Source organism: Zalophus californianus, chromosome 2 (assembly GCF_009762305.2).
Source record: "Zalophus californianus isolate mZalCal1 chromosome 2, mZalCal1.pri.v2, whole genome shotgun sequence".
Classification (NCBI taxonomy): domain Eukaryota; kingdom Metazoa; phylum Chordata; class Mammalia; order Carnivora; family Otariidae; genus Zalophus; species Zalophus californianus.
This window is the reverse complement of record NC_045596.1, coordinates 121,087,842-121,112,945: the sequence shown is the minus strand read 5'-3', so window position 1 is coordinate 121,112,945 and position 25,104 is coordinate 121,087,842. Positions and strand designations below refer to the sequence as shown.

The 25,104-nt window shown below is 37.3% G+C and overlaps 1 protein-coding gene across 5 annotated transcripts in view; it reads left to right on the top strand.

Annotated features, from left to right (window-relative positions):
• Positions 1-25,104, top strand: part of OTUD4 (OTU deubiquitinase 4) — a 42,896-nt gene that overhangs the window by 2,974 nt on the left and 14,818 nt on the right. For 4 of the 5 annotated variants that reach the window (XM_027597806.1, XM_027597804.1, XM_027597808.1 and 1 more), the window contains exons 2-13: positions 2,159-2,242; positions 4,739-4,789; positions 10,500-10,546; positions 11,227-11,299; positions 13,201-13,282; positions 15,129-15,261; positions 18,172-18,229; positions 18,482-18,599; positions 18,693-18,757; positions 21,369-21,466; positions 22,505-22,608; positions 22,725-22,911. In XM_027597806.1, coding sequence (XP_027453607.1) covers positions 2,159-2,242; positions 4,739-4,789; positions 10,500-10,546; positions 11,227-11,299; positions 13,201-13,282; positions 15,129-15,261; positions 18,172-18,229; positions 18,482-18,599; positions 18,693-18,757; positions 21,369-21,466; positions 22,505-22,608; positions 22,725-22,911 — 1,100 coding nt within the window. The remainder of the gene's footprint in view (positions 1-2,158; positions 2,243-4,738; positions 4,790-10,499; positions 10,547-11,226; positions 11,300-13,200; positions 13,283-15,128; positions 15,262-18,171; positions 18,230-18,481; positions 18,600-18,692; positions 18,758-21,368; positions 21,467-22,504; positions 22,609-22,724; positions 22,912-25,104) is intronic. The other variant, XM_027597805.1, reaches the window with a different exon arrangement.

Here is a 25,104-nt window from a genome sequence, read left to right as displayed (position 1 = left end):
TTGCAGTGTTTGGCTTTGTAAAGCTCCAGCACTCTGCAATTTATGGAAGTTGCTGAGAATTTTGCTTCTGAGTGACAGGTTCACATTTCATGTGCTAATAAGACTTTTTAAGAGGAGAAAAAGCAGATATGCCTGTCATTGTTTTTGATGGAAAATAAGCTTTATTCAGTTATGTCTGCCACCTGTTGCTAGGTAAATGGCTTTAACACTATCTTCAGTTTGCTGATGGCAGGAAAGCCCTTATCAGACAACACTGGTTTACTCAAATAATACCTTGATTCATAATAGTGTCTAAAGTAGCTTCTGTGGAAGAAGTGTTGCTAAATGTCATTTGTTGAATTGGCAAAAATATTGTGTGGTGGTTTATTTTTATATATGGACATTTCTTCCAGGGCTGGAAGCTTAGACTGTATAAGGATGCTTTTTAATAGTTTCCAAGGTAGCAATGTTCGGTGTACTTTGTTAAGCTAAAAACCAGCTGTATACTGAAAACAGACTTATTGCTAACTTCAGCTAGTACATCTTCAATTTACCGTAATGTAAAGACATAACTAGCTGTCTCCAGACAGTTGTGCCTGTCTGGTTCTGTGAGTATAAAGATTTTATTTATTTATTTATTTTAGAGGGAGAGAGAGAGAGAGAGAGATGGAGAGAGGGTGTGCTAGTGATTGCAAGTGCATGTGCAGGGAAGGCCGGAAGGGGAGGGTGAGGGAGGGAGAATCTCAAGCAGACTGCACCGACTGCAGAGTCCAGTGAGGGGCTTGATGCCAGGCCCCATCTCATGACCCTGAGATCAGAGATCATGACCTGAGTGAAACCAAGAGTTGGACACTTAACTAACTGAGCCACCCAGGCGCCCCTTTAGTTCTGTGAGTATAAATGAACCTTGGATGTTATCCATAGAGATCTGTAAAATGCAGCTGGAGCCTCCCTTTTCCTGAATTCTCTGCTCACCTGAACATGAGGAAAAATCACTCATTTGGACCTGTAACTCTTAAAGCTACTTTATATTAATATAAACTCTCAAGAGCCTTATTAGTATTTGGACATGTGGTTATTTTAAATGTTTCAGGGTTTTGTCTCCCCCTGCCGCCCTTAACCCTTTAGGGTACCAGGAACATCTTCATTTGAGACACTCAGTAATAGAAAATAATTTTAATCTTTTAAGCTTGATAGTTAAAAGTATTGGGTGTTAGCCAGAAGGGTTCTTAAACATTTGGTTATACTAGTTCCTTTCAAACCAAAGCTTCAGCATTTTAGTAAGAGACAAAATGCCCATAAGGTATTCTTTTGTTGAACTAGTTTAACAGAAGAATACAGAGGCTACAAAGTGAGAGGATTTGGATCATCTTTGTAGTGTCTTATTTCAGTTGGTGCTTTAAGATTTTGGACCGGGGCTCTTGGCTGGCTCAGTTGGTAGAGCACATGACTCTTGATCTCAGTGTCAGGGTCGTGAGTTTGAGCCCCATGTTGGGCATGGAGCTACTTAAAATAAAAACAAAAAAAAGATTTTGGGCCTAAGAGCAAGTTTCTAGGCTGTTGGGATGACAGCACACAGCAGCATGTTTGCATCCTGTGTGCTGCTCACTTGGATATTCTTTCAAGAGTTGTGTAAGCCTGACAAGGATTTGGGAATGAGTACCTTAATTTTTCTGAAACCCACAGTGGACTTAAATTTCTACATAAGGCAAGTAATTCCAAATTATTGAGAAAAAGAAATCCAATTCTTACAGGCTTAGTGGATTCCTGTTGAAGTTGCCTATTCTCTTTTCCAGCAAGCATAGGATGAAGCTAAGTACTATGTAGCAGGAATTCTGTTAGCCCTGCTTTGTGAAGAGCAAGGCTGTAAGAGGGCTGGCCAAGAGAGGAAAAGTATGTTAAGTTTACAAAGGTTTCCTCACAGGAGTGACCTAAGGGAGAAATGGTAAGAAGTTCTTCATAGACTGACTTAAGTACCACTGACTATATAGGTCACTTCGTCTGTGGTTAGAGGAAGAGGTGGGAATGAATAAAGATTTAGAAATTACTAAATGGCAAACGGAGAGAGACTGATTTCTATCAGTTTTGAGGTTATTTAGGGTGTGAAAGAAAGTGCTAGCTTGTACTGTAAGTCCTCTTTTAACAAAATGTGTAATAGTGTGTTGCTTTTCCTTTTCAGGTGTTGCACTCTCAGTCTCGCCATGTGGAAGTCAGAATGGCCTGTATTCACTATCTTCGAGAGAACAGAGAGAAATTTGAAGCGGTAATTTGTAATTTTAAACATGGAATGGTGTCTTGACTTGCGTTTATATTTCAGCCTTTAGAAGTAGTCTGGTGGGATTTTCACAGCCTAGATCTTAAATGCAGGTTATGAAAAAAAAAAGAACTTAAAAAAAGAACTGCTTTATTGAATTTAAATCCACTTATATTCAGTTGTGACATTTTTAGGCTTTTTTGTGGTTTTCATTTCTTTAGACATTTAGAAAGCTATGATCGTTAACTGTGGAAGTTGGAAGGATGACCTGGACAGAATCCTTGCATGTTAAGAGTGAGCTTTGTCTGTCATGGTCAAGGAGTTGGGTGTCAGTGAATTAATAGTTTTCTGTGATTGGTAACCCCCTATGAATTTAAAAAATTTAAAAAATTTCAGACTTGGAGTATAAAAAATATGCTGAGCAAAGCTAATACTGAACCTTTACTTTTATCAGAAGGCATTTATAGATTTTTAATTTTCAGGGTTCATCACTGTGAATCACACATCAGAACACTGTAATTATGTAAATAATGATTAATAGTTGCTAGGATGTTGTATAGCAACTTACTGTAATTTTCTCAGTAGTATGTAGTAGCTGTGAAATAAGATGCCACAGTGGCCTGTTTTCATTTTACGTTGAAAGCTTTATAGGATTTACTAGTTACTGGTTTTATGACCTAGAATTATGTCATTGGACTTTCAATGATATTTTTCTCCTTTGACTGCCAAAAAAACACTGACACCTTGCAAATAACTCAATTCTAAAACTTAATAGGTAAATAGTTCTTAATTTGGATGTGCTTTTCGCTTGGTGTTCCTGTATTCAAGCCACATGTTACTACTGGTGACATTCTGGGTGCCGTGTTATAAGAAAGTAATGTATTCCAGGAAGGAGAGTTAACCTGCTTGATCAGGAGATTCGAGAACTTGTTTTACAAAAAGGAAACTGGTGATGTGGAGGTTAGATAAGAGTGTTAGGGTATAGTACAAAAGGGGGAGGGATGGGGAGAGTGGAGTGCTCTTTAAGTATTTTAAAGAAATTATAAGTGATTAATCATTATTATTGGCCCCAGAGAGTAAAACACTGTTGACAGTAATGGAAATTGCTGTCATTGGTTGAACACGTCTCTCTGCCAGGCATTGTTTAAGTTCTTTGCATATATTTATTTAGCCCTCAACAGTCTTAAGAGGTATGATCAGAGGGTGAAAGTTCCAAGGGGAGAAGTTTCACTTTCCTTTTATAATTTATAGTAAGTGCCTTTAAACAATTCCTGTTGGCCAAAATTGGAAAAGGCGGTCATGGGAAGGAGGGTGGAGGTTTGTGCTTTGTTTACTGACAGTGTTTAGTCAGTCTAGATGGATACTTCCTAATTGAGTAGAAAGGAGAATCTCAGATTGGATGCAGGCTTGTGTCAGAACACTGTGTAGGTCTCTTCCAACTTTAAATGGTTCTGTGGGTTTTTTTTCCCCAAAAGTATAAATAATCACCTAATACAGAATTGTGATTGGTGGGGTATTTAAAATATATGGCTATAAAATGCTGATTGGCAGGATATTTAAAATAATATGGCTGTTTTATTATAAGCTTGTGTTGAAACTTAAGATACTTCTTGGGAATTTGACAGCACACGATCTATAAAAGTATTAATCTCAAAAAAAAAAGCCATGGGTGTTTAAAAGGTTTTTATAGCCTGGAGAGTGTAAAAAGTGTATCAGTTTGCTAAGTTAACTGGGACTATACTTTAAATAGAATTTGATGTTTCAGATGAATGTCTTTTAGAGATTTCGCAGTTAAATTAGTGTGATGGCTAACAAAAATCGCATAGCTTGGATAAACTTTTTAAGTTAAACAATGAAGCAAGCTATCTTAGGAAAATCTTGTTGGTTCTCCAAAATATCTTGCATTATTCTCATCTGTGTTTTTAGTATGACTGACCTAAGAGACAATATACGTATCTGTGATTAGTAAATTAATATTTCTTAGCTAATATATTGTTCTTAATTCTCTTCTCTGTGTTGGCCATTACCAAAATACTCCTCTAAGTGCTTGTTTTATATATTTCTCTGTTCATAATGTCACTGGCAGTGACCTTGAATTGCCTTCTCCCTCAGTCTGCAAGTCCTTCCTGGGCTCAAGGCCCTCTATAAACAGGTGGCCAGTTGTGCTCCTCTCTCACTCTTTTCTCCCCACCCAGTTGTCCTGTTTCTGCTGGCTGGTTGGCTTCTGTCTTCTCAACACAGTGCTCACTGCCTCTTCATGCCACATTGTGCCTGTGCCTGTCCACATCCTGTCCAGGAAATCTTTTCTGATAATGTTTCCTTTTTAAAATTCTTCCATCTGTTTATAATCTTTACTTAATGATTTTTATGTATTTTAATAATTAGGTTGTATGTGTATATATTACTATTACTGATGTTTTCCAGGTTCATGCAAGAACTTAGTAATTCATAGTGAAAGGTTTTTTGTTTTGATGTATTTCTAATAGACTTTTTTTTTTTTTGCAGTTTATAGAAGGGTCATTTGAAGAGTATTTAAAACGTTTGGAAAATCCACAGGTATGCAGTGATTCTGTAATTCTATTTTTTATATATTGAAGTAATGTATTCAACATTCATTAAAATGCAATATAGTGTATGGAGGGATTACAGCAAATACTTTTTTTTAAATAAACATTTCTTAGTTGCACATTTTATGTAGCATTTAATTGGAAGACAGTTGGAGCTGTGTACTGGATGTTGCCTCAGGACAGAGTCATGCTTTTTTTATTTTTGTCATAATGGCATCTGAATGTAGCATAGAAGACCTCCGATAACGGTGATGATTTTCAGGATGCTGTATTGGTATGGGTATTGGTCTTGGTGGACAGGGTGCAAGATGTGCATGCTTCTTTAGGCCACTGAGAAGATAGGTTCTTTTAAGGAGGTTCCATTTCCCATGATCAGCTTGAGAAGAGGGAAGAGACTGTTGAGAGGAAAAGGATGGCACTTCCCCAAAGTCCCGCTGCCATACTTTCCTCAGTCATGTTGAAGTGAAAAGAATTTTTCTGCTTTTCTGCTTCCAAACTAATACTCTCCCTGTAAAAATCCAAATATCATGAAATGCCACACAGAATGCCTTGTAGAATATTCCATCATCCCCAGAGGTAATCTCTGTTGAGTTTAAAATGACATTAGCCAAGGAAGAAGCTAAGAAGAGGAGTCAGGTAGGGAAGAAAAGAAATAACTTACGTGTTTGATTAACAGTTGGGGTCTCCATTTGAGTCTCTGAAACTAATTTGAGTCCTTGTTGAGTGCCAAGAATTGACAGGCACTCTGGGGATGCAGAGGTAACTGGGATTTGGGTGCTGTTCTCAGGAGTTTACCTGTAGTAGGGAAAAGTGAGAAAGCACATGTCATAAAAAGTCTAAATATGATGCTGTAGGCATTCAGAGTTATATTTTTACCTGGGTAGGCAAAGGAAGAGGTAGTGGGTTGGCATTTGACATCTGAATAGATTCTGAATGAGAAATGTCTAGGGTGAAGGGTAATTCTAGGAAAGGGAAAATTGTGAGCAAGGCAGATTCAGAAAGCAGTTCAATTTGCTTGGAGCATGTGAAGATAGGAGGTAGTGAGAAGTCAGAGGGCAGGCTGTGGGACCAATCACGGAAGAGCCTTCACTGCTAGGCTCAGTAGTTCGGAGCTTATGCTTTAGGCTGGCATTTCTCAGTGTCAGCCATAGACTGCATCAGAATTACCTGAGGGGGTTGTAAATTCCACTATTCCAGACCTGAATCAAAGGCTGTGCCTGGGGAGTGAGAATCTGGTATTGGGAAACCTTTTAAAGTTTTTGAGACAGGAAGTGAGTATGTCACTGCTGAGAACCAAGAATAGTGCTTGGCTTCTTTGTTGGCTGGATGGATGGATAAAAGAATATTGTGCAGAGATGGTTTGGAAGTGGATGAGACCAGAGGTGGGAAGACCATTTGCATAGTTTTAAAAAAATGGAAAGATGTGCACATTACATGCAGTGTGAAAAAAGGAGTAAGTATTTACTCCAGTTTCAGGGACAGATACCTCTGAAAGTCTTTTCGCTAAATCCACTCCTGACTCCCATTTTTCTTCAGTCGTTTCAGTACTGAGTTTTGCCCACATATCATGGTCACAAATATCATTTTCCTGCAGTTTTTTTTTTTCCTCTTACCTTAAAGCCTCTTTGAAGATGAGGATTGTATATTTTACTGCTTTTGGGATTTTCATTAGTTACCTTTCAATTTTGGGTGCTGAACTGATTTGTGTGTGTGGTTTGAATGTTAAATCCACACTGCATTGTATGTAACATACAGGAAAGATAAACACCAGAATGTTGTTATCTCTAGTAATATTCCTGGTAATTTTTACTCCATTATGGAAAATAAAAGGAAATAACAAAGTCTGTTTATTAACTCCCTCCCCCTTTTTTTAAGTAAGCTCTACCCCCAACATGGGGCTTGAACTCACTGCTCAGAGATCAAGAGTTACATGCCCTACTGATTGAGCCAGCTGGGTGCCCCCTATTGATTAACTTTTTAATCAAGAAAAATCCCACAATGTTTTTTTATAGTAATTTTTGTGTAGCAGTTCAGGCTGTCAAGCTGTGAGGTTCTGAGAAAGGGTGGACATGGTGGGAGTGGAGATAAAGGGGAGAGAGGGAGGAAATGACGTAGTGTGATGTGAACTGAGACTGATTTGGGCCTCTGTAGGAGAGGAAGGAGGAAAGTTGTGGTTTTGAGCACATGGGACAGGGGTCTCCTTCCCTGTGCTGGCTGGCCAGCTTTTTTGTTTTTATGACACCTCCTTCCCTAGTCTGATCAAATTTCTTCTCCAGATGTTTCAGGAAAGTACCTTCTGTTTGTGCCTTTTTTTTTTTTTAAGATTTTATTTATTTATTAGAGAAAGTGTGTGCATGCATGGGCAAGAGGAGGGGCAGAGAAAGAGGGAGAAACACACTCCCTGCTGAGCATGGGAGCCCGGCCATGTGGGGCTTCATCTCAAGACCCTGAGGTCATGACCTGAGCCGAAGTCAGACGCTTAACTGACTGACCCACCCAGGCGCCCCTTGTGCTTCTTTATTAGCAACAGATATTTATGTCTTTATTCGTTTTTCTTTTTCCCTGGTATATGGGGTGTATGAAATGAAAAGAGAAACAGTTGATAAACTCTTACACGTTTCACCCAGTTCTTAGAGAAAACATCTTTATTCTTTACTTAGAATGCCAGTGGAGCATTTTGAAAAATGCCTCAAACTTTTGCAAGAATATATTTTTGTCAGGTTTATGGAGGTAAAATCGACAAAGTAAAAATCACCAATTATTTTTTCACCTAAAATTCACCAATTTTAAGTGTATAATTTGATGAGATTTGACAAATGTATACAGTTGCATAACCACCACTGCAGACACATAGGGGACGTTTCCATCACTTCACAAAGACCCCCATGCCCTTTTGCCCTTAATCTCTTTTTCCCCCACCTTCTGGCTGTTGGCAACCACTGATCTGATTTGTAAGTTTTGCCTTTTCTAGACTATATAAATGGAATGATATAGTTTGTAGTCTTATGTATCTGGCTTCTTTACTTAGCATAATGGAAACACTTTTTCATCCATGTTGTTCTTGGGTGTATCAGTGGTTCCTTTTTATTGATGAGTTCATTATAATGGGTGTACTACAATTTGCTTGTCCATTTATCATTTCATGAATATTTGGGTTCTTTGCAGTTTTAGACTGTTTCACGATTAAAGCTGCTAAGAATATTTGCCTGTAAGTGTTAATGTGGACATATGTTTTATTTTCTCTTGGATTAACACCTAGGAGTGGAATTACTGTCACAGGGTAATTGTATGTTTAATTTAATGAGAAGCTGCCAAACTCTTTCAAAGTGGCTCTGCCATTTTGCTTTCTCATTGGCAATATATGAAAATTCCAACTGCTCTCTGTCTTTGTTAACGTTCAGTCTTGTCAGCCTTTGAAATTGTAGCTGTTCAGTGATTGTGTAGTGGTATGTCATGGTGGTTTTAACTTGTAGTTATTTCTCTAGTGTTGAACATCTTTTCATGTGCTCATTTGCCATCCATATATCTTTGTTGGTGACATGTCTGTTCATAGATTTTACCCATATTTTGTTATGTTGCTGGTTTTATTGAATTGTAAGAGTTCTTTATACTGGATATAAGTTTTTTATTGATATGTAATTTTCAAATATTTTCTTCCAATTTATAACTGTGTTTTCATTTTCTTAATAGCATCCTTAGTAACAAAAGTTTATTTTTAGTGACTGTTGAAGAACATTTAAATTACATGTTTTTTATATAGTTCACTAGTTAAAACAGATATTGCAGAAATGCTGTACTGTCACCCACAATAAAGTATATTAAACATCATAAGAAGTGATGAGTAAATAAAATTACAGCCTTAAGGTGGAAGACAATGGTAGAACATTAGGTATTTTATATAACTTAAAATTGACCCTGGTTAGAGAAGACAAGATACTATGATAGCCATTGTTTATTTAACAAGACTACAACAGAATTTGTTCTGAAGATTAAGGACTTCTGGGGCATTATTTGAGAGGTAGTATTTTATTGACATGGGTAGAATAATTTTCCAAAGTGATTTAATGTCTTTTGCATGAAGTAGATGTAGCTTATGTTTATGATTTAAGCAAACTGGTTTGAGTGAAGGATTTCCTTTACCCCAGAATGTTACTTGTAGCAGTTTATGAGAAGCCATGATTGTTAGGCTGAGGCCCATTTTAAGAAATCTATTTTAATATATGGTACCCGTTTCATTTTGAAAACCAGAGCCAACTTTTAAGAACCATTAAAATGAAAAATCTCTGGGTAAAAGATTATCCTTGTCTGAGATCAACACATTGTTTAAAATCTTTATCTCAAATTTCTTTAAAGGAAAAAGTGGCAACATTCGCTTACTATAGCTCATTATTGTTAGTGAGTCTCAGTATTAAGTCTTTATTAATTTCACAAGTAGTATAGGAATGCATTCTCATGGTAAAAGATTTAATACAGAATGAAGGGTGGAAATCCTTCATTTTCCCTGATCTTGTCTTCACTGTCGATTTAGGATGTATCCTTCTAGTCCTCATACACCTGCACATACATACACTAAACCTGCCTTTTTGTTTCTCTTACCCAATAGGTTTTTCTTTTTTAAGATTTAATTCATTTTAGAGAGTGAGTGAGACAGCATGCGTATGCGAATGGGCAGGGAGAGGAGCAGAAGGGAGAGTGAGAGAGAATCTCAAGCAGGCTCCGCACTAAGCGTGGAGCCTGACCCGGGGCTCTGTCTCATGATCCTGAGATCATGACCTGAGCCAAAATAGAGTTGGATGCTTAACCGACTGAGCCACTTAGGCACCCCATGACTGACTTCTTATACATGACAGTCTGATCTTTCCAACTCAGTTCGTGTAGGTGTACCTCATTCTTTAGATGATTGCATGGTGTTCCATGCATGGTGTGGATGAACCATAAATTATTTGATTAATTCTTTCATATTAGTGGAATATTCAGACTTTCTTAAAAAAAATTTTTTTTGAACTATTACAGATAGCTACAGTGAACATCCTTGTTTATGTACATTTTTGTGGACCTATGAAATACTTGTTTAGGATAGATTTACAGAATTTGAATTGCTGGGTCAAAGAGTATGTATGGATATTTAAAATTTTGATATATACTGGCCATTTCCTCTAACAGGCTTAAAAACATAAAGTGACTCCTTTAGGGCTGTAGAAGTTCTGTCTCATTTCAGAAAGATTGCTAGGACACTGATCTCTTTGTACTTTTAATCACCCTGAAAATAACAGACCAACTCCTTTTTTAACCTTTGTGATTCCTGAGTTCTCCTTCTATTTACAGCATCTCATTTTCTGGGCATGTACATGTTCCAAGCTATGTTCTGGGTGCTAGGTTAAAGGACAGAGTCCTTGCCTTCAGCAGGTTCTCCACTTAGAGATACCACTCCGTGGTCTTACCATACCAATAGGAACTATCATTTCACCCTGTGTTACTAAGGATTTTTACAACAGAGACTTGGGCTATTCTTTTAAATAGTTTTTTAGTTATATATGTAAGGTCTGTTTTATATAAATGTTTTCATAATATAATATTAATGAGCTTTTTTTAGCTTATTAGATATGTTGTATAAAGATATGTTTTAAGGTATTGTATAGAGATATATGTATTGTAAAAATATGAGACACTTAAGTGCCAACTTTTTTTCTTCAATACAGGAATGGGTTGGACAAGTGGAAATAAGTGCCCTTTCTCTTATGTACAGGTAAACACTGTAGTAACATAAGGAAACAAAAACTGAGTGGGAAATTAGTATATTCCATTATACTAAAAAATTGTTAAAATAGCAAAGCAGTTTTATGCCTTAACTGTGAAGCTTTTTTTTTTTAGATTTTTTAATTGCATCAATTAGATTTTGACATTAAATCTGTCAGCATTGAGAAATTATAATTCTCAAAATATTTTCAGGAAGGAATACAGACTTTTTTCAGGCCTATAAACGATATCACTTACAACTTGATAGAGGAGTGGCTTCCTACTTTCTCAGGGCTGGTAGCATCAGATGGCCACTAGAACAGAGGCAAAACACCCCATGTTATTATTTTACTACTTTTGTTTGGGAGAGGAGCAGGTGAATGCTTTATTTTTTCTTTCTGAAATAATCTGTATAAAATTCCATCTTCACAATTTCTGTAGTTTTGAAGTCTGCTTTTAGAATTATATCTGAAGGTAACATGTATGCAAATTATATTTGAAGTTCTACTTTTTAAAAAGGTACTTTCATATAGGTGTTTACAACTTAGTTATTGTATTACTGTCTTTACTGCTCTGTGCCCACCGCCTGGAACATTGCTCGAACATATTAGGCTCTTGATGAATGAATTAACAAATGGTTAAGTCATGAAATACGTTTTCTCAGAAGTAATTGCTCAATTTTATTTTCAGGAAAGATTTTATCATTTATCAGGAACCAAATGTTTCTCCTTCACAAGTAACTGAAAATAATTTTCCGGAGAAGGTAAGAATTTTTCTAAGTGTTTCTAAAGGATTTAAGTAAAAGAACCACTTGCCACCTTGACCTTCTGAGCTCTGATTTTAAGGTGACCTTTTGAAATATTTTTGTATGAAGGTTATAATTTTTTTAAAGTTCCTGTTAATCATTTTTTTTTTTTTTAGATTTTATTTATTTATTTGACAGACACAGCGAGAGAGGGAGCACAAGCAGGGGGAGGGGGAGAGGGAGAAGCAGGCTTTGTACAGAGCAGGGAGCCCGATGCGGGGCTCAATCCCAGGACCCTGGGATCATGACCCAAGCCGAAGGCAGGCGCTTAACGACTGAGCCACCCAGGTGCCCCACCTGTTAATTGTTTTTGAGTCATATTTTGTATTTGTTTTTTCTTCCCACACATCACTGTGTTGAACGCTATCAGAACATTATACTAGAGGAAGAAACCTCAGATACTAGTGTATATGATTAACTAGACCGTTTGCATCACTATAAACATTAAGTACTAAAATAACTTGTGAAAATAGATTCTGCCAATGCATCCAAAAATACTTGGGTAATAGTGATATATTTCTCCTTATAAAGATAATTTACTGGCTGAGGTGTTATTATCTAGTCACAAATTGGAAACAACTGAAAAATTATGTGAAGACTAGAAAGAAAAAAAAACCCTCAGTTGATTCATTAAGAGAACCTTGTTTTACTTAGCAGTTTTGGAATCATCCAGGCCAAGTTGAAGTGTTTTGTCATCATCATGCTAATGGTGTTAAGGGGGAGGGGAATTGAGTGAGATACTACCTTTATAAAAAGGACTTCAGAGTTTCTAAGGTGCATGGCTCTGGATTTGGCCTTTCCAATACAGGTTTTGGAATACAACATAATCCAAACAAAATCAGTGTGTATTTCTCATTGCATAAGTAATTGACTATTTAGAAAGTACTTAAAACTAAAGCAGCAGAAAAAAAAAAAAAATAGGTTAGAGGCTCCTGGCTGGCTCGGTCCATGGGCATGTGACTCTTAATCTCAGGGTTGTGAGTTCAAGCACCGTGTTGGGCATGGAGCCTACTTTAAAATAAAAATTTAAAAGGAATAGGTTATAAAAGTTCCCAGAATTTGGCAGGGAAAAAAATTGACCTTGGAAATCAGGAGGACTTGCCTTATCCCAGATAAGATCAATAAAAAGGAAATAATAAAAAAAAAAAAATTTGCTTTTGATTTTGCCTGTTAGAGGTAAGCATCTTAATAAGGTTTTGGAGTATTTAGTATTTTCTTACAGTCTTTCAGCTGTCTTGTTTTTTAAGTAGCTGAAATTCTGTTGTTTTCATGTATATTGTGTATTTTTTGTGATCCCATAAGCGTTTCCCCAGGTCATTAAGAACTTTTTGATTTAATGGCTGTGTAACATTTCAGCATTGGATATACCATAGTTGACCACATTGAAGCCTTAGGTTGCTTCTAAAATAATCTTTTTAAGTAAGCTCCATGCCTAGCATGGAGCCCAGTGTGGGGCTTGAACTCATGACCCTGAGACCAAGATCTGGGCTGAAATCAGGAGTCGGATACTTAACCGACTGAGCCACCCAGGCGCCCCTAAAATAATCATTTTTAAAAAAAATTTGCGAGTGCATGTGCGAGAGAGAGAGAGGGAAGAGAGCATGAGCGGGGTGGGGAGAGGGAGAAGCAGACTCCCCACTGAGCAGGGAGCCCGATGCAGGGTTCGATCCCAGGACCCTGAGATCATGACCTGAGCCAAAGGCAGACACTTAACCGACTGAGCCACCCAGGCGCCCCTAAAATAATCATTTTCTATTTGGAAATTATTTATTAGTAATTCAGAGAAATTAGAGATAAAAGTTGCTATGTAAGTGTCATAAATGAAGGACTGAATGGTGTCTTTAATTTTTCCCTTTCAGGTATTACTGTGTTTTTCAAATGGAAATCATTATGATATTGTCTACCCCATAAAGTATAAAGAGAACTCTGCAATGTGTCAGTGTGAGTATCACCCTTGTGTTTGTATAGGAAGTTATATTCCTAAGCATTCCTAAGCTATACAGTATTAATGCAGACAAGTCTGTTTTGTTTTTTTTTTTTTTTAAAGATTTTATTTATTTATTTGAGAGAGAATGAGATAGAGAGAGAGCATGAGAGGGGAGAGGGTCAGAGGGAGAAGCAGACTCCCCGCTGAGCAGGGAGCCCGATGCGGGACTCGATCCCAGGACTCCAGGATCGTGATCTGAGCCGAAGGCAGTCGCTCAACTGACTGAGACACCCAGGCGCCCTGTTTTGTTGTATACAAAGATATACTAAGAATCTTAGGTTAGCAAAAGTATTAATACTGTAATAAAAACTTGTTTGACTAGGAAAAGGAGCTAGTAGCTTGAGTTTGACTTGTAAATACAGTTATTTCTTTCCTGCAGCAATTCATTTTGCTATAAAGGATTTGTATGTGTTTTTAAAGTTGCTGGTATAGAGCTTGAAAATCTAAATGAGCAAATCAAGCGTTTGACTTTTTGCCTCTAGAACAGGTTTTCTTAACTTTGACAGTACTGCCATTTTGGGCCAGATAATTCTTTGGAGCTGTTCTGTGCATTATGGGATGTTCAGTGGTATCCCTGGCATGTACCATGTAGAGGGCTCTCTTTTTCATTGCAACAAGCAAAAAATTTCTCCAGATTTTGCCAGGTGTTTCTTGGAAGGATAAAATCCTCTCTCCTTCCCCAGTTGAGAATTACCGCTTCAGTAGTTCCTTTCTACTTTATTCTCCTTTATCATCACTCAAACAGAGCATCAGTGCTGGGCATGTAACAGCTTTTTCCTCTGTTCTTAAGCTAGTGGTGACCAGTAAAGATATTTGTAATGCAATTTTTAAGACTGATGGATCAAAAAAAAAAAAAAAAAAAAAAAACTGATGGATCTGTTTTAAAGTAAGAAAGTGTAGCTGTCTGTATCCTGGGCTGTGTCCTCCTCTTCCAGCTGGTTAAAATCTAGACATTTCAGCTTTGGGAAGGATAGCTCATGAAGCCTACCTTACCTTTGCTTCTCAGTGCCTGTGGTTTGGATGATACCAGGGGTGAAAAAAAGTGGTCTGTGAGAAGGTCTCTTTGGGGGCTCATTTAGAGAGTCGGCACCTATTGTTGATGAATTTTTAGTTTCATAAAGATCACTGCAGTATAACCAAATGAGAGTCCTAAACACCATGTGTAATATGTTTTTGAGTATTTGGTAATCTATATTTTTTGTGTTTTCTAGAGGTTTGTTTTTTTAAAGCAAAAAAGTTGATTAAATATGCTTCTTTCTTTCAGTGGCTGCTCAGAATACATTTTATAACAGCTGTTTTTGGAGTCCTTTATGAAAAGCTGTCCTCTTCTAGGAATCTTAAAGTTTCTTAATGTTTTCTTTCCACATCTCTTAAGGTTGGGCAGATTATGTGAACCTCTCTAATTCTCAAGTTTCCTCATCTGTACTGTTAGAATAATAATACTTTGCTGTGCCTGGAATTAAGTATGAGCATATATGAAGGCTTTGCACAGTGCCTGGAATGCAGTAATTGCTCAATATGCATGTTTAGCTTTTACTGTCATCATACTTGTTTCACGGTTGTGGTACTTTTTTGTGTTTTAAAAATGGCAGTATCTTATGTAATGATTTTGAATTACAGAGACACAAATTCTAGTTGCTTTCTATCTAGGTAACTTTTCGGTTAAATCGTGTTATTGATCAGAAGATGTTACAGGTGCCCTAGTTAGGATTTTTGAAGCCTGGGCAATAGACATTGTCAATTTTGTGTTAAAACGTAAAATTAGTTAATGTTGCATAATGTTTCTCTTATTAATTGCAGCTCTCCTTTATGAATTGCTGTATGAGAAGGTATTTAAAACTGATGTTAGTAAAATATTGATGGGACTGGACACCTCTGAAGTAGCTGATGAAAACAACAGTGAAATATCAGATTCAGAGGATGACAGTTGCAAGTAAGAATGAATTTAAGTCCTAAAATATCTTTATAGTACCCTATAAAGAAACAGTTCAATAAGGAATGTGAGGCATGGAGTTGCCTATGGTATTCCTAAAATACAGCCATCTGCAGTACAAGTTTCTTTTTTACTGATTTTTAGCTAATTTTTATTATGGGACTGTTTTTGAAAGTTGATGTTTTTGGTTGAAAGGCTCTATTTCTACATGAGCTACAAGTATATGTATGTGTATAATAGACTTAGTCCTGCGTATATGTGTGTATATTTTGAAATTTTAAGGTTAACCTGTCATTTGTTTACGTACCCAGTGATGAAAAAAATGACCATTTTATTTCCGTGGCTTTCTTTTATTGTTTCCTTACTCAGATAATGCCTTCCTTTTTCTTTTTAGATAATAAAAATCCCAAGTTGGGGTACAAGTATGTGGAGAGCTCTGGGTAATGCCTCTGTTTAGGGTTGTGAACAAGCACCTTTTAACTTAGAGTCTCTCAGGCTTTTCTTTTCCACACAGGATGTGTAGGGTAGTGGTTAAGAGCTTGGGGCTGTGGACAGCCAGATCTGGTTTCAATCCTGGCTTCCTGCCAAACTAACTAGACTTGGGACAAGTTACTTAAGTTCACTAGGAAGCCCTAATTCTATATAAAATTAGGATATATTAGTATTTCCTTGAAGGAGGGAATTTGTAAGAATTTAAAGAAATAATGTGTATAGCCTAGTTTCTAGATACCGTGTCCGACAGGTTTTAGTTTTTATTAACAGTATTAAAACATTTACTCTCTATAAGAACCTACCCTGTTCCATTCCTCGTGAAGATACAAGTATATTATTCCTAGTGTGTGAGAGTATGAAAGTATCCTAGTTGGTGTTACATATTGTGAAACTAGAGAAATGAAATTAAGCCTTAGGATATCTAATTTTTTTTTAAGATTTTATTTATTTATTTGAGAGAGAGAATGAGAGCATGAGAGGGAAGAGGCTCCCTGCTGAGCAGGGAGCCCGATGCGGGACTCGATCCCGGGACTCCAGGATCATGACCTGAGCCGAAGGCAGTCGCTTAACCAACTGAGCCACCCAGGCGCCCAGGGTATCTAATTCTTTATTAAATAGTTAAATATTATCTCCTTTTATCTGAAATACCAGGCATTTGTTGAGTTACATTTTTCTGATCCTCATTGAAAATTTGATTGACTACCATTTCTTTGTAAGAGAAATGAGTCAGGTTAGAATCTGGGTCTGCTGTTGTAAACTTAATTCTAGAGTAGACTAACTTTGGACAGATAGCAGTTCTCCATCATTTAATTTAGACACCTCTCTGATTAGGATGTGCCACTGAGCTTAGAGGAAGTTGAGAGAGAGAATGACTAGCTTTTGCTATAACTTATTACTTGTGGTTGGTGTGGGGGGACTTCAGCACATGCCCTTTGGTTACTGCTAATCATTTTAGCAACAGTTGGGTCTGGGATAGCAGTTGGCTGATGAACTAGAGTATGAAGTTAAGGCTAGTAAGCTAGAGAAGTTTACGAGGGAAGGTGTGCTCATTGTAAAGTGCAGTCTTTTTATACTTGGCTAGTGTGTAGCCCTTGAACATGGAAACCATTTTTTTCTCCAAAGATTGATTTATTTGAGAGCAAGAGAGTGTGCACATGCAGAGGCATGCACGAGTGGGAGGGGCAGAGGGAGAAGGAGAATCTCAGACTCCTGGCTGAGCACAGAGCCTGGTATGGGGCTTGACCTCAAGACCCCAAGATAACGACCAGAGCCTAAGAGTTGGATGCCCAACTGATTGTACCACTCAGGCTCCCCAACATGGAAGCCTTTTTCTTTCTTTCTTTATTTATTTTTATTAAAAGATTTTATTTATTTATTTGACAAAGAGCACAAGCAGGGTGAGCTGCAGGCAGAGGCAGAGGGAGAAGCAGGCTGCCCACTGAGCAGGGAGCCCGCTGTAGGACCTGATCCCAGGACCCTGGGATCATCACCTGAGCTGAAGGCACACGCTTAACCAACTGAGCCACCTAGGCCTTCTGGAAGCCTTTTTGAAATTAACTTTTTGTTGCATTAAGTGTAGTGGGAGTTATGGGTGATTTTTTAGTGTCTCTTAAATATTCCCACATTTAAGGACACAGATTTGGAGATTGTCCTGAAGACTAGAGATTGATTAATTACGGAGGAATTATAGGATGGAAGACCACAGTCTCCTTTCATCTTCCGTTCAACCTGCCATCACTGTGTTCCTGCTTTGCCAGTCTCTTGGCCACCCCAGGGTCTTTCCACTTGCTGTTCTCTCTGCCTGGAATACTGAATAGCTGTATGATTTGCTGTCTCATCACCTTTAATTCTTTATTGGAAAAGGCATCTTAGCAAGTCCTTTCCTCATCTCACTTTTTATTATTCAAGCCTGTGTTTCAACGCTATCATTTCTGTTACCTGGAGCCCACCCCACCCTGGAGATAGCACTTACCATCATTTAACATACTGATTTCTTATTTAGTTTGTGTCTGCGCTCATTGTTGTGGAATATTTTGTTTAATGGAGCCTCATCTATATACTGAAAGAAAATTTTTACATTAAATGTTACATAAATTCAATTTTCTATGCACCCAAATTTCAATTTTGTTTTTTGATGATGAGCCTTACATAAAGAATTACTGATACAGTTTTTGATTTATATTTTAATGTGCATACATATGTGTGTGTGCATGTGCATGCCCTGTTTGTGTGTGTGTGTGTATGCGGGTGTGTGTAAAAATACATCCTTATAATAAAGCTTTTATGAGCTCACTGGAATATAGCTTTGACTTTTTGGAACGTTAACTGTGACTTTGGAGATTTTTATGTGAGGTTAAGATAAGTTAATTGCATAAACACATTTTTGTACTTTTAATTATGGTTATATTTGTTTTGTAGGAGTAAAGCTACCACTGCTAATGATGTGAACGGAGTTAAAGCTTTGTCGAGTGATCAGGTATTTTTTTTTTTTTTAATGGTTTTAACTAGTTCTTCCACATAAGAAAGCACATGAATTTAGTCTTAATTTTTTCTTGTACATTTTCAATGGGAGTCAGGATCATCTGATTCTGAGCAAATTTTCGGTCACTTCCTAATTTTTTAACTTTTCTGCTTTGTTTGATTTTACTCTTATACGTATCTCAAGCAAAAATGTTTTAAAAGCGTTTCTGTTCTGTGTTGATTGGACTTCCTGACTTTGTTTGTTTAGCACCCGAAAAACAATGGGAACTCTTCTAGCCTCCCTTTGTCTAGAAAGGTTCTTAAGTCCCTCAATCCAGCAGTCTATAGAAATGTGGAATATGAAATTTGGCTGAAGTCTAAGCAAGGTAAGTTAAACAATCTGTATTTTCCATAAATTTGCTTTGTGGCATTTGAAAATAATTAAGTCAACTTGATACTTTTACTGATGTTGTTTACAGCTCAACAAAAACGTGATTATTCCATTGCTGCTGGCTTACAGTATGAAGTTGGAGATAAATGTCAAGTAAGTGATTATATAGAGGAAGGAAAGATTTTACTTGAAAATTAAGAAGATAGTTCAAGTTTGAATGTTGTTAATTTGAGATTTCAGAATATACTTTACCACGTACACATTTTATTTTTTTTTTAAAGATTTATTTATTTGAGAGACAGAGAAAGAGATAGCACGAGAGGGAAGAGGGTCAGAGGGAGAAGCAGACTCCCCACTGAGCAGGGAGCCCGATGTGGGACTCGATCCCGGGACTCCAGGATCATGACCTGAGCCGAAGGCAGTCACTTAACCAACTGAGCCACCCAGGCGCCCTACCACATACACATTTTAGTAGTTGTAAATGTTTAAGGTTTTGACCCGTTAAAGTTACCAAAATTGTATGTATATAAAACCCATGGCGTCCCATCATGTGATCTTTAAGTATAGTGTCAGTCTTTGATACTACTTGTTTGAAAGCAGTAAAATAACGTCTTAGAGTTTCAGATATTTTCATTACAGTTGGCAGATTACTGAAATCGATTCAAACTTGACATTACAGGCCAGTTTGTCCTTTAGAGGACAGTATAGGCCTGGAAGATTTTCATGGATACGTAATGGTTTTCTGTTGGATTGAGGAAGAGCATGAATAGTAGTGAAGGGAGTTTTGCCATTTATTTTGCGTAAACTATTGCTCTGGACTTAAGTAGCTGATTGTTAAAGGGGAAAGTTGGGTTAGATCAGTTCTCAACTTGGAATGATTTTGCAATCCTCACTCCCCATTTGGCAGTGTTGCAGACAACTTTTGTAGTCAGAACCAGGGAGGTGCTACTGACATCCACTGAGTAGAGGCCAGGGATACTGCTAAATATCGTATGGTGCACACGACACCTCCTCTTACCCCCTAGCAGAGAATTGTCCAGTTTAGTGTCAGTATGCCAAGGCTGGATAATTTCTAAGGTTCCTTTTCTGTTTTTTGCTTATGAAAAAATTGTACTATTTCCAAAACAGAAATAACCTATGTACACAAAAATTTTATTTGGAGATAATTTTCATAAAAAATAGTTTTCATTGAAAAGTGTTGCCTTCTAAAAATTACTTTAAAGTAGGCATTGACAAACATTTTTGCTTGACTTGTGGAGGTAACACTCATTTCCTGTGTGATAAAGGGGTTTGTGAAAAGTATCTGATTGACCAGGATTATATCAGCATCAATGATAGACTATCTTAAGAGAACTTTTAAGTGTTCTCATTCTGAGATATTTGAAAGGAAAGGAAGAAGAGGATATGATTCATTTATGTTCTTCCTTACGGAATTGTCAGAAATGTGCTATAATTACAGAACAGAATTATAGAATCTTTTGTTATAGTGATTTGGAAAACTTGGAATAAAGCAGAAGAGAATCTAGGGTTTAGCGCCTCCCTCCCTCTCACTCCCCCTTAACAGAGAAGATTGCTTATCTTATGCTGCGACACTAAAACTGTTGCTGTTTTAAGTCAAGTATATTTCCTTTGAGGTTGCAGTGCTTTTGGTAAAGTAGATGCTCTTGATAAAGTAGATGGCAAAGCAGATACGTGTGTTAATTTTTTTTCCTTCTTAGGAGTATCTTGTTTCTATACTAGACTATCTCACTTGGATAAAAAATTTAATTGAAATTCTATTATGGAAACTGCTATGACTCAAAGGTGACCTTTGTTTACTCAAGCATGTAAGATGTAGTTTAAACTTTTGATACAGATTAAAATCATCAGAAAGGTCTCTTTTATTGCTAGACTGTTGAAGAGAGGAAGGCACACTGTCCTTTTTCGGTTAATGAAGAATGAAACCTCAGGTTTAGGACTTGAATCTATAATAAGAAGTAGGAGGTTAACTTAAAGCAGTGCTGCGTACATTGGGCTCCTAGTGCAGTGATCAGCACGTGCTCTGTTCATTGAGTACCGTTTGACTCTAGGAAGAAACCTAAAGGCTTACTCTTGTCACAATTTGCTATTGGGTAATATGAAATGTATATTAGAGAACACGTGATGGATCTATTTTGTGGGAGAAAAAAGGTCATAGTTACGCATTTTAAGTGTTGGGAAAGTGAGAAGATAATAGTAATTATAATACTAGTTGCTCTCATTTACAGAGTGGTTGCTGTGTGTTAGTCAGTGCCCTTTGTGTATGTCATATGTTCCTCATTCCATCTCCATGAGTCCTATGATGTAGGTACTATTATTAGCTCCATTTTGCATGTGAGGACACTGAAGCATGAAACCAGTAATTTGCCAAAGGTCATCTTGCTGGTAAGTAGAAAAGATGGGCCTAGAATCCTGGTATGTGCAGTGCTGTCACCCTTTGTTCAGAACCGGGTCATGCTGCCTCTCATTTGGAGCCTTGATAGATTGTGTTCCTACTTCTCCCTGAATTACTTACAGAAACAGTTTATAAAACTTTGGAAGTATAAACAAAGAAGTCTTTATTTTAGCTAGAGGTACAGAGGTCTGGGCGGTCAGAAAAATACTATGGTGTACCGTTTTGAACTTTTTTTTTTTTTTTTAACAGTATGTAGTCATTTTTTCTTTAATTGAAAACGATAAAAATTTAAATGGTGATTATTAATGCAAAGGAAGCAGGTGACTGATTTTTCTTTCTGGAATTGTTCAGCAGGTTAGGTTGGATCACAGTGGAAAATTTTCTAATGCAGACTTTCCAGGGGTTCACTCGGAGAATGGACCAGTTTTGGTTGAAGAACTTGGAAAGAAGTATGTACTACTCTTCAACTAAGGCATTTACTATCTCTTCCACTTAGCCTATTGTAATCATGTGGATTTCTAAATAGCTCTGTGTATTTGTAAACTAACCAAAGGTATTGCCAATGTGTAGAAAATGTATTCGTTTAGATCTCTTGAAACAGCAGTGTGAGTTCAAATGTGTTTTGCGTGTTAACGCATTTTAAAAACTTTTGTTGTTTCCAGTTTAGAATGTACCATTCTTCATAAAGGCAGTTTGGGAAATTGACTCTATTTTAACTATAAAGTGGGGATCACTGGAGGACAGGGACCATAGTCATTTCTAATTTTCACTTAGTACTGCATTGCATATGGTTGGTTTTCACTAAATGTTTGTCACATGGAGTAGTAAAATACTATGGTTGACTTGCTGTTACACAGTCTTACTTTATAGCACCTTTTGTTTCGATTGCTGCTGTTTTTGTTAGAAAAAAAGGTAGTAAGTCGCGCCTAAACTTTACTAGGGAAAATTTCAAACATACACAAATGTAAAGATGGTACAGTGAACCTCACTATAAGCGTCACTCTGTTTCGGCAACTAACAGTGTTTGTCAGTCTTTCTGATCTGTTCTCCCTAACCCCCTTTTTTAAAAATGGGAACGGAATTGAATATTTTAAAGCAAATCCCAGACATCACATCATTTTTTATAGACACATAGATGCTTATATATTTCTCTAACATAATATGGACTCCTCCCTCCCCACCTTAGCTGTAGTACCATCAGCACATCTAACAGAATTAAAGTCATTCCTTTTTTATCCAGTCTTTTGCTAAGGTTGTGTTCAAGGCCTTTTAGTTTTCAGTTTTTTTAGGTCAGAAAATAGGCTTTTTGATTTATGTCATCTCACTTGATTAGAATTACATCTGGATTGCTAAATGCTTTGTACTTTAATTTTTAAATATAAGAACTAAAACTGTAAATTCTTTTATAAGTTAAAAATACTCATGCAGAATACTTAAGTAGATCTTACTAGGAATACTTTGTTGTTATAAATGTTTTTCTTTTGAAGACACTCCCCGAAGAACCTCAAACCACCTCCCTCTGAAAGCTGGAACACCGTATCAGGGAAGAAGATGAGAAAACCTTCCACTTCTGGACAAAATTTCCACTCTGGTTAGGATTATATCAAATTAATCTTCGGGGGAGGGGTGATGGTACTTGGGTTTTTTTTTGTTTTTGTTTTTTTGTTAATAAGAAAATCATGCGGTATTTTTGGCTTCTTGTCACAGACATGGATTACAGAGGGCCAAAGAATCCAAGCAAGCCAGTAAAAGCTCCATCAGCACTACCTCCTCGACTCCAGCATCCTTCGGGAGTAAGACAGCATGCATTCTGTAGTCATTCTGCAGGGTCACAATCTCAGAAACCCTCCAGTGAGCACAAAAATCTTAGTAGGACACCCTCACAGATCATAAGGTAACCTCCTTGGATGCAAGGGAAATATAAATTGAGTAGCATTTCTTTTATCTGCCACATTACATGCATTTAAATCGTTAAAATTTTTTGTTCATTTATTTGTCTCTAGTATCATATTAAAAGTATTGTTGATAAAATACCATGTGAGGATTTTAGTTCTTTATAATTAAATGCATAATTCTCTTTAAATGAATCAAAGTAATTTTTAGGGTAAGGCATTTTTAGTTTTGAATAACTTTTTTCAAATGATCTTTATAAAGACTTATCCTAGCCAAGTCTTATTCTTGCACTTAATAGTTTTCTGGTAGCTTGTGATTTGTTAAATACTAAATTCCAAATTGCATTTCTGTTCCTTGGTGGGAGATGTTCCCTTTATAGGAACTTAACCAAAATGGTCAGTTTCCTTTGTTCTGATAAGTTTGGGTTGTTTGTGGTCATGTGCCTCATATTGAATGGGGCTACAAGTTTTATAAGTTAATGTAAATCATGCATATTAGCAATCTGAATGTCCAGAGACCGATGAACTTCAGGATCATAATTTTCCTGTGCAGTGGATTTTATTTTATCCCTAATCTGCCTTTTTGTGGAGTAGTTTATAGCCCTTTGGAGGAACTTTGAGAGGGTGTGTTTTAAGTTGAGGCTGTCCTTCTCACGCAAACTTAGCCATGTCTCTTGGGCACTGGAGCCCTCCTAGGTTACTGTGACCGTTGCCTTCCCCATTCCAAGCTGCTTCTCCCCAGTTGCCTGAGCAACTGTAGCATCAGCTTATGTGCTTGCCAAACTCTGGTCTTTAGTTCCTTTATTTCTGGCTTTTGGGCATTCCCCTTTCTTGGGAATGTACTTAACTTTTTTTTTTTTTTTTAAGATTTTCATTTATTTTAGAGAGCTTGCGAGTTGGGGAAGGGGCAGGGGGAGAAGGAGAGGGAGAGAATCTCAATTCCACTGAGTGGGGAGCCTGACATGGGGCTTAATCTCACAACCCTGAAATCATGACCTGAGCCAAAATCAGGAGTTGGATGCCTAACCGACTGAGCCCCATGGGTGCCTCTTAACTTTTTGTCATTAAAGACAGCTTATGTAATGAAGATCTTCAAGACAGAGTTGTAGGTTCCTAGGTTGACCTATGCCAAATATTGTGTTAGTTTTCTGGGGGCTATTGTAGCAAGGTACCACAGACTTCTGGCTTAAAACAGCAGAAATTTATTCTCAGGGGTCTGGAGGCTAGCAGTCTGAAGTCAAGTTGTCAGTAAGGCCATACTCTTTCTGAACACTCTAGGGGCAAGTCTGTTTCGAATCCTCTCCTACTTCTGGTGTTGCCTACAGTCCTCCGTGTTCCTTGGCTTGTGGATGCATCACTCTGGTCTTTGCCTCCATCATCACATGGTGTTCTCCCTGTGTGTCTGTCTCTCTCCTAATAAGGATAGCAGTCATATTGGGTTTAGGCCCACCCTACCCTAGTATGACCTCATCTTAACTTGATTACTTCTGTAAGACCGTATTATAAATAAAGTCCTATGCACAGGTACCAGGGGTTAGGAATTGAATATATCTTTTTGGAATGCACACGTCAATCATAAAAACACCAGGACCTTGAGTCCATTATAAGTCCAAAACATTCAGAAGTTTATTTATTCTGATAATTTTTCCTATCCCTATTTTCCCAGTAATCTAATTTCCGTCTGCAGAGGCATCCAGTGTTCATAGATTCTTGTGTATCCCTGTCCGTGTATTTTACATATGCATAAAAAGTACATATGTATTCACAAACCAACTTTCCAAAAGTTCTAACGAGAACAAATGATTAAAAATCAGTCAGAAGAAAGATGTTACCTCATTCCTGAAGGTTGGTGATAGAAACACAATTCTGAGAATTGGCCTGGGTAAAGAGTGGTCAGGGCCTTGCCTTCTTGGCACGCCCGGCAACAGTGTGCAAGGGACATTCAGGGATTGTGGTGGGTTATTGCTCCTAACAGAATTGGAGCCATTAATCAACTGGTTGTGGGTGAAGTCTGTTGTTTGGACATTAGACTCCCCTAAGATCTGGTGGCATCATCTTCAAAGCAGGCAAAGTACTTGAGAGGACTAACTTATTTTGAATATTAACTTTGGAAACCTAAAAATAGGAAGTAAATATATGAAGGTCATAGGCAGAATTAAGATTTTCCTTAAAGTTCTCACTTTTTTAATAGATTA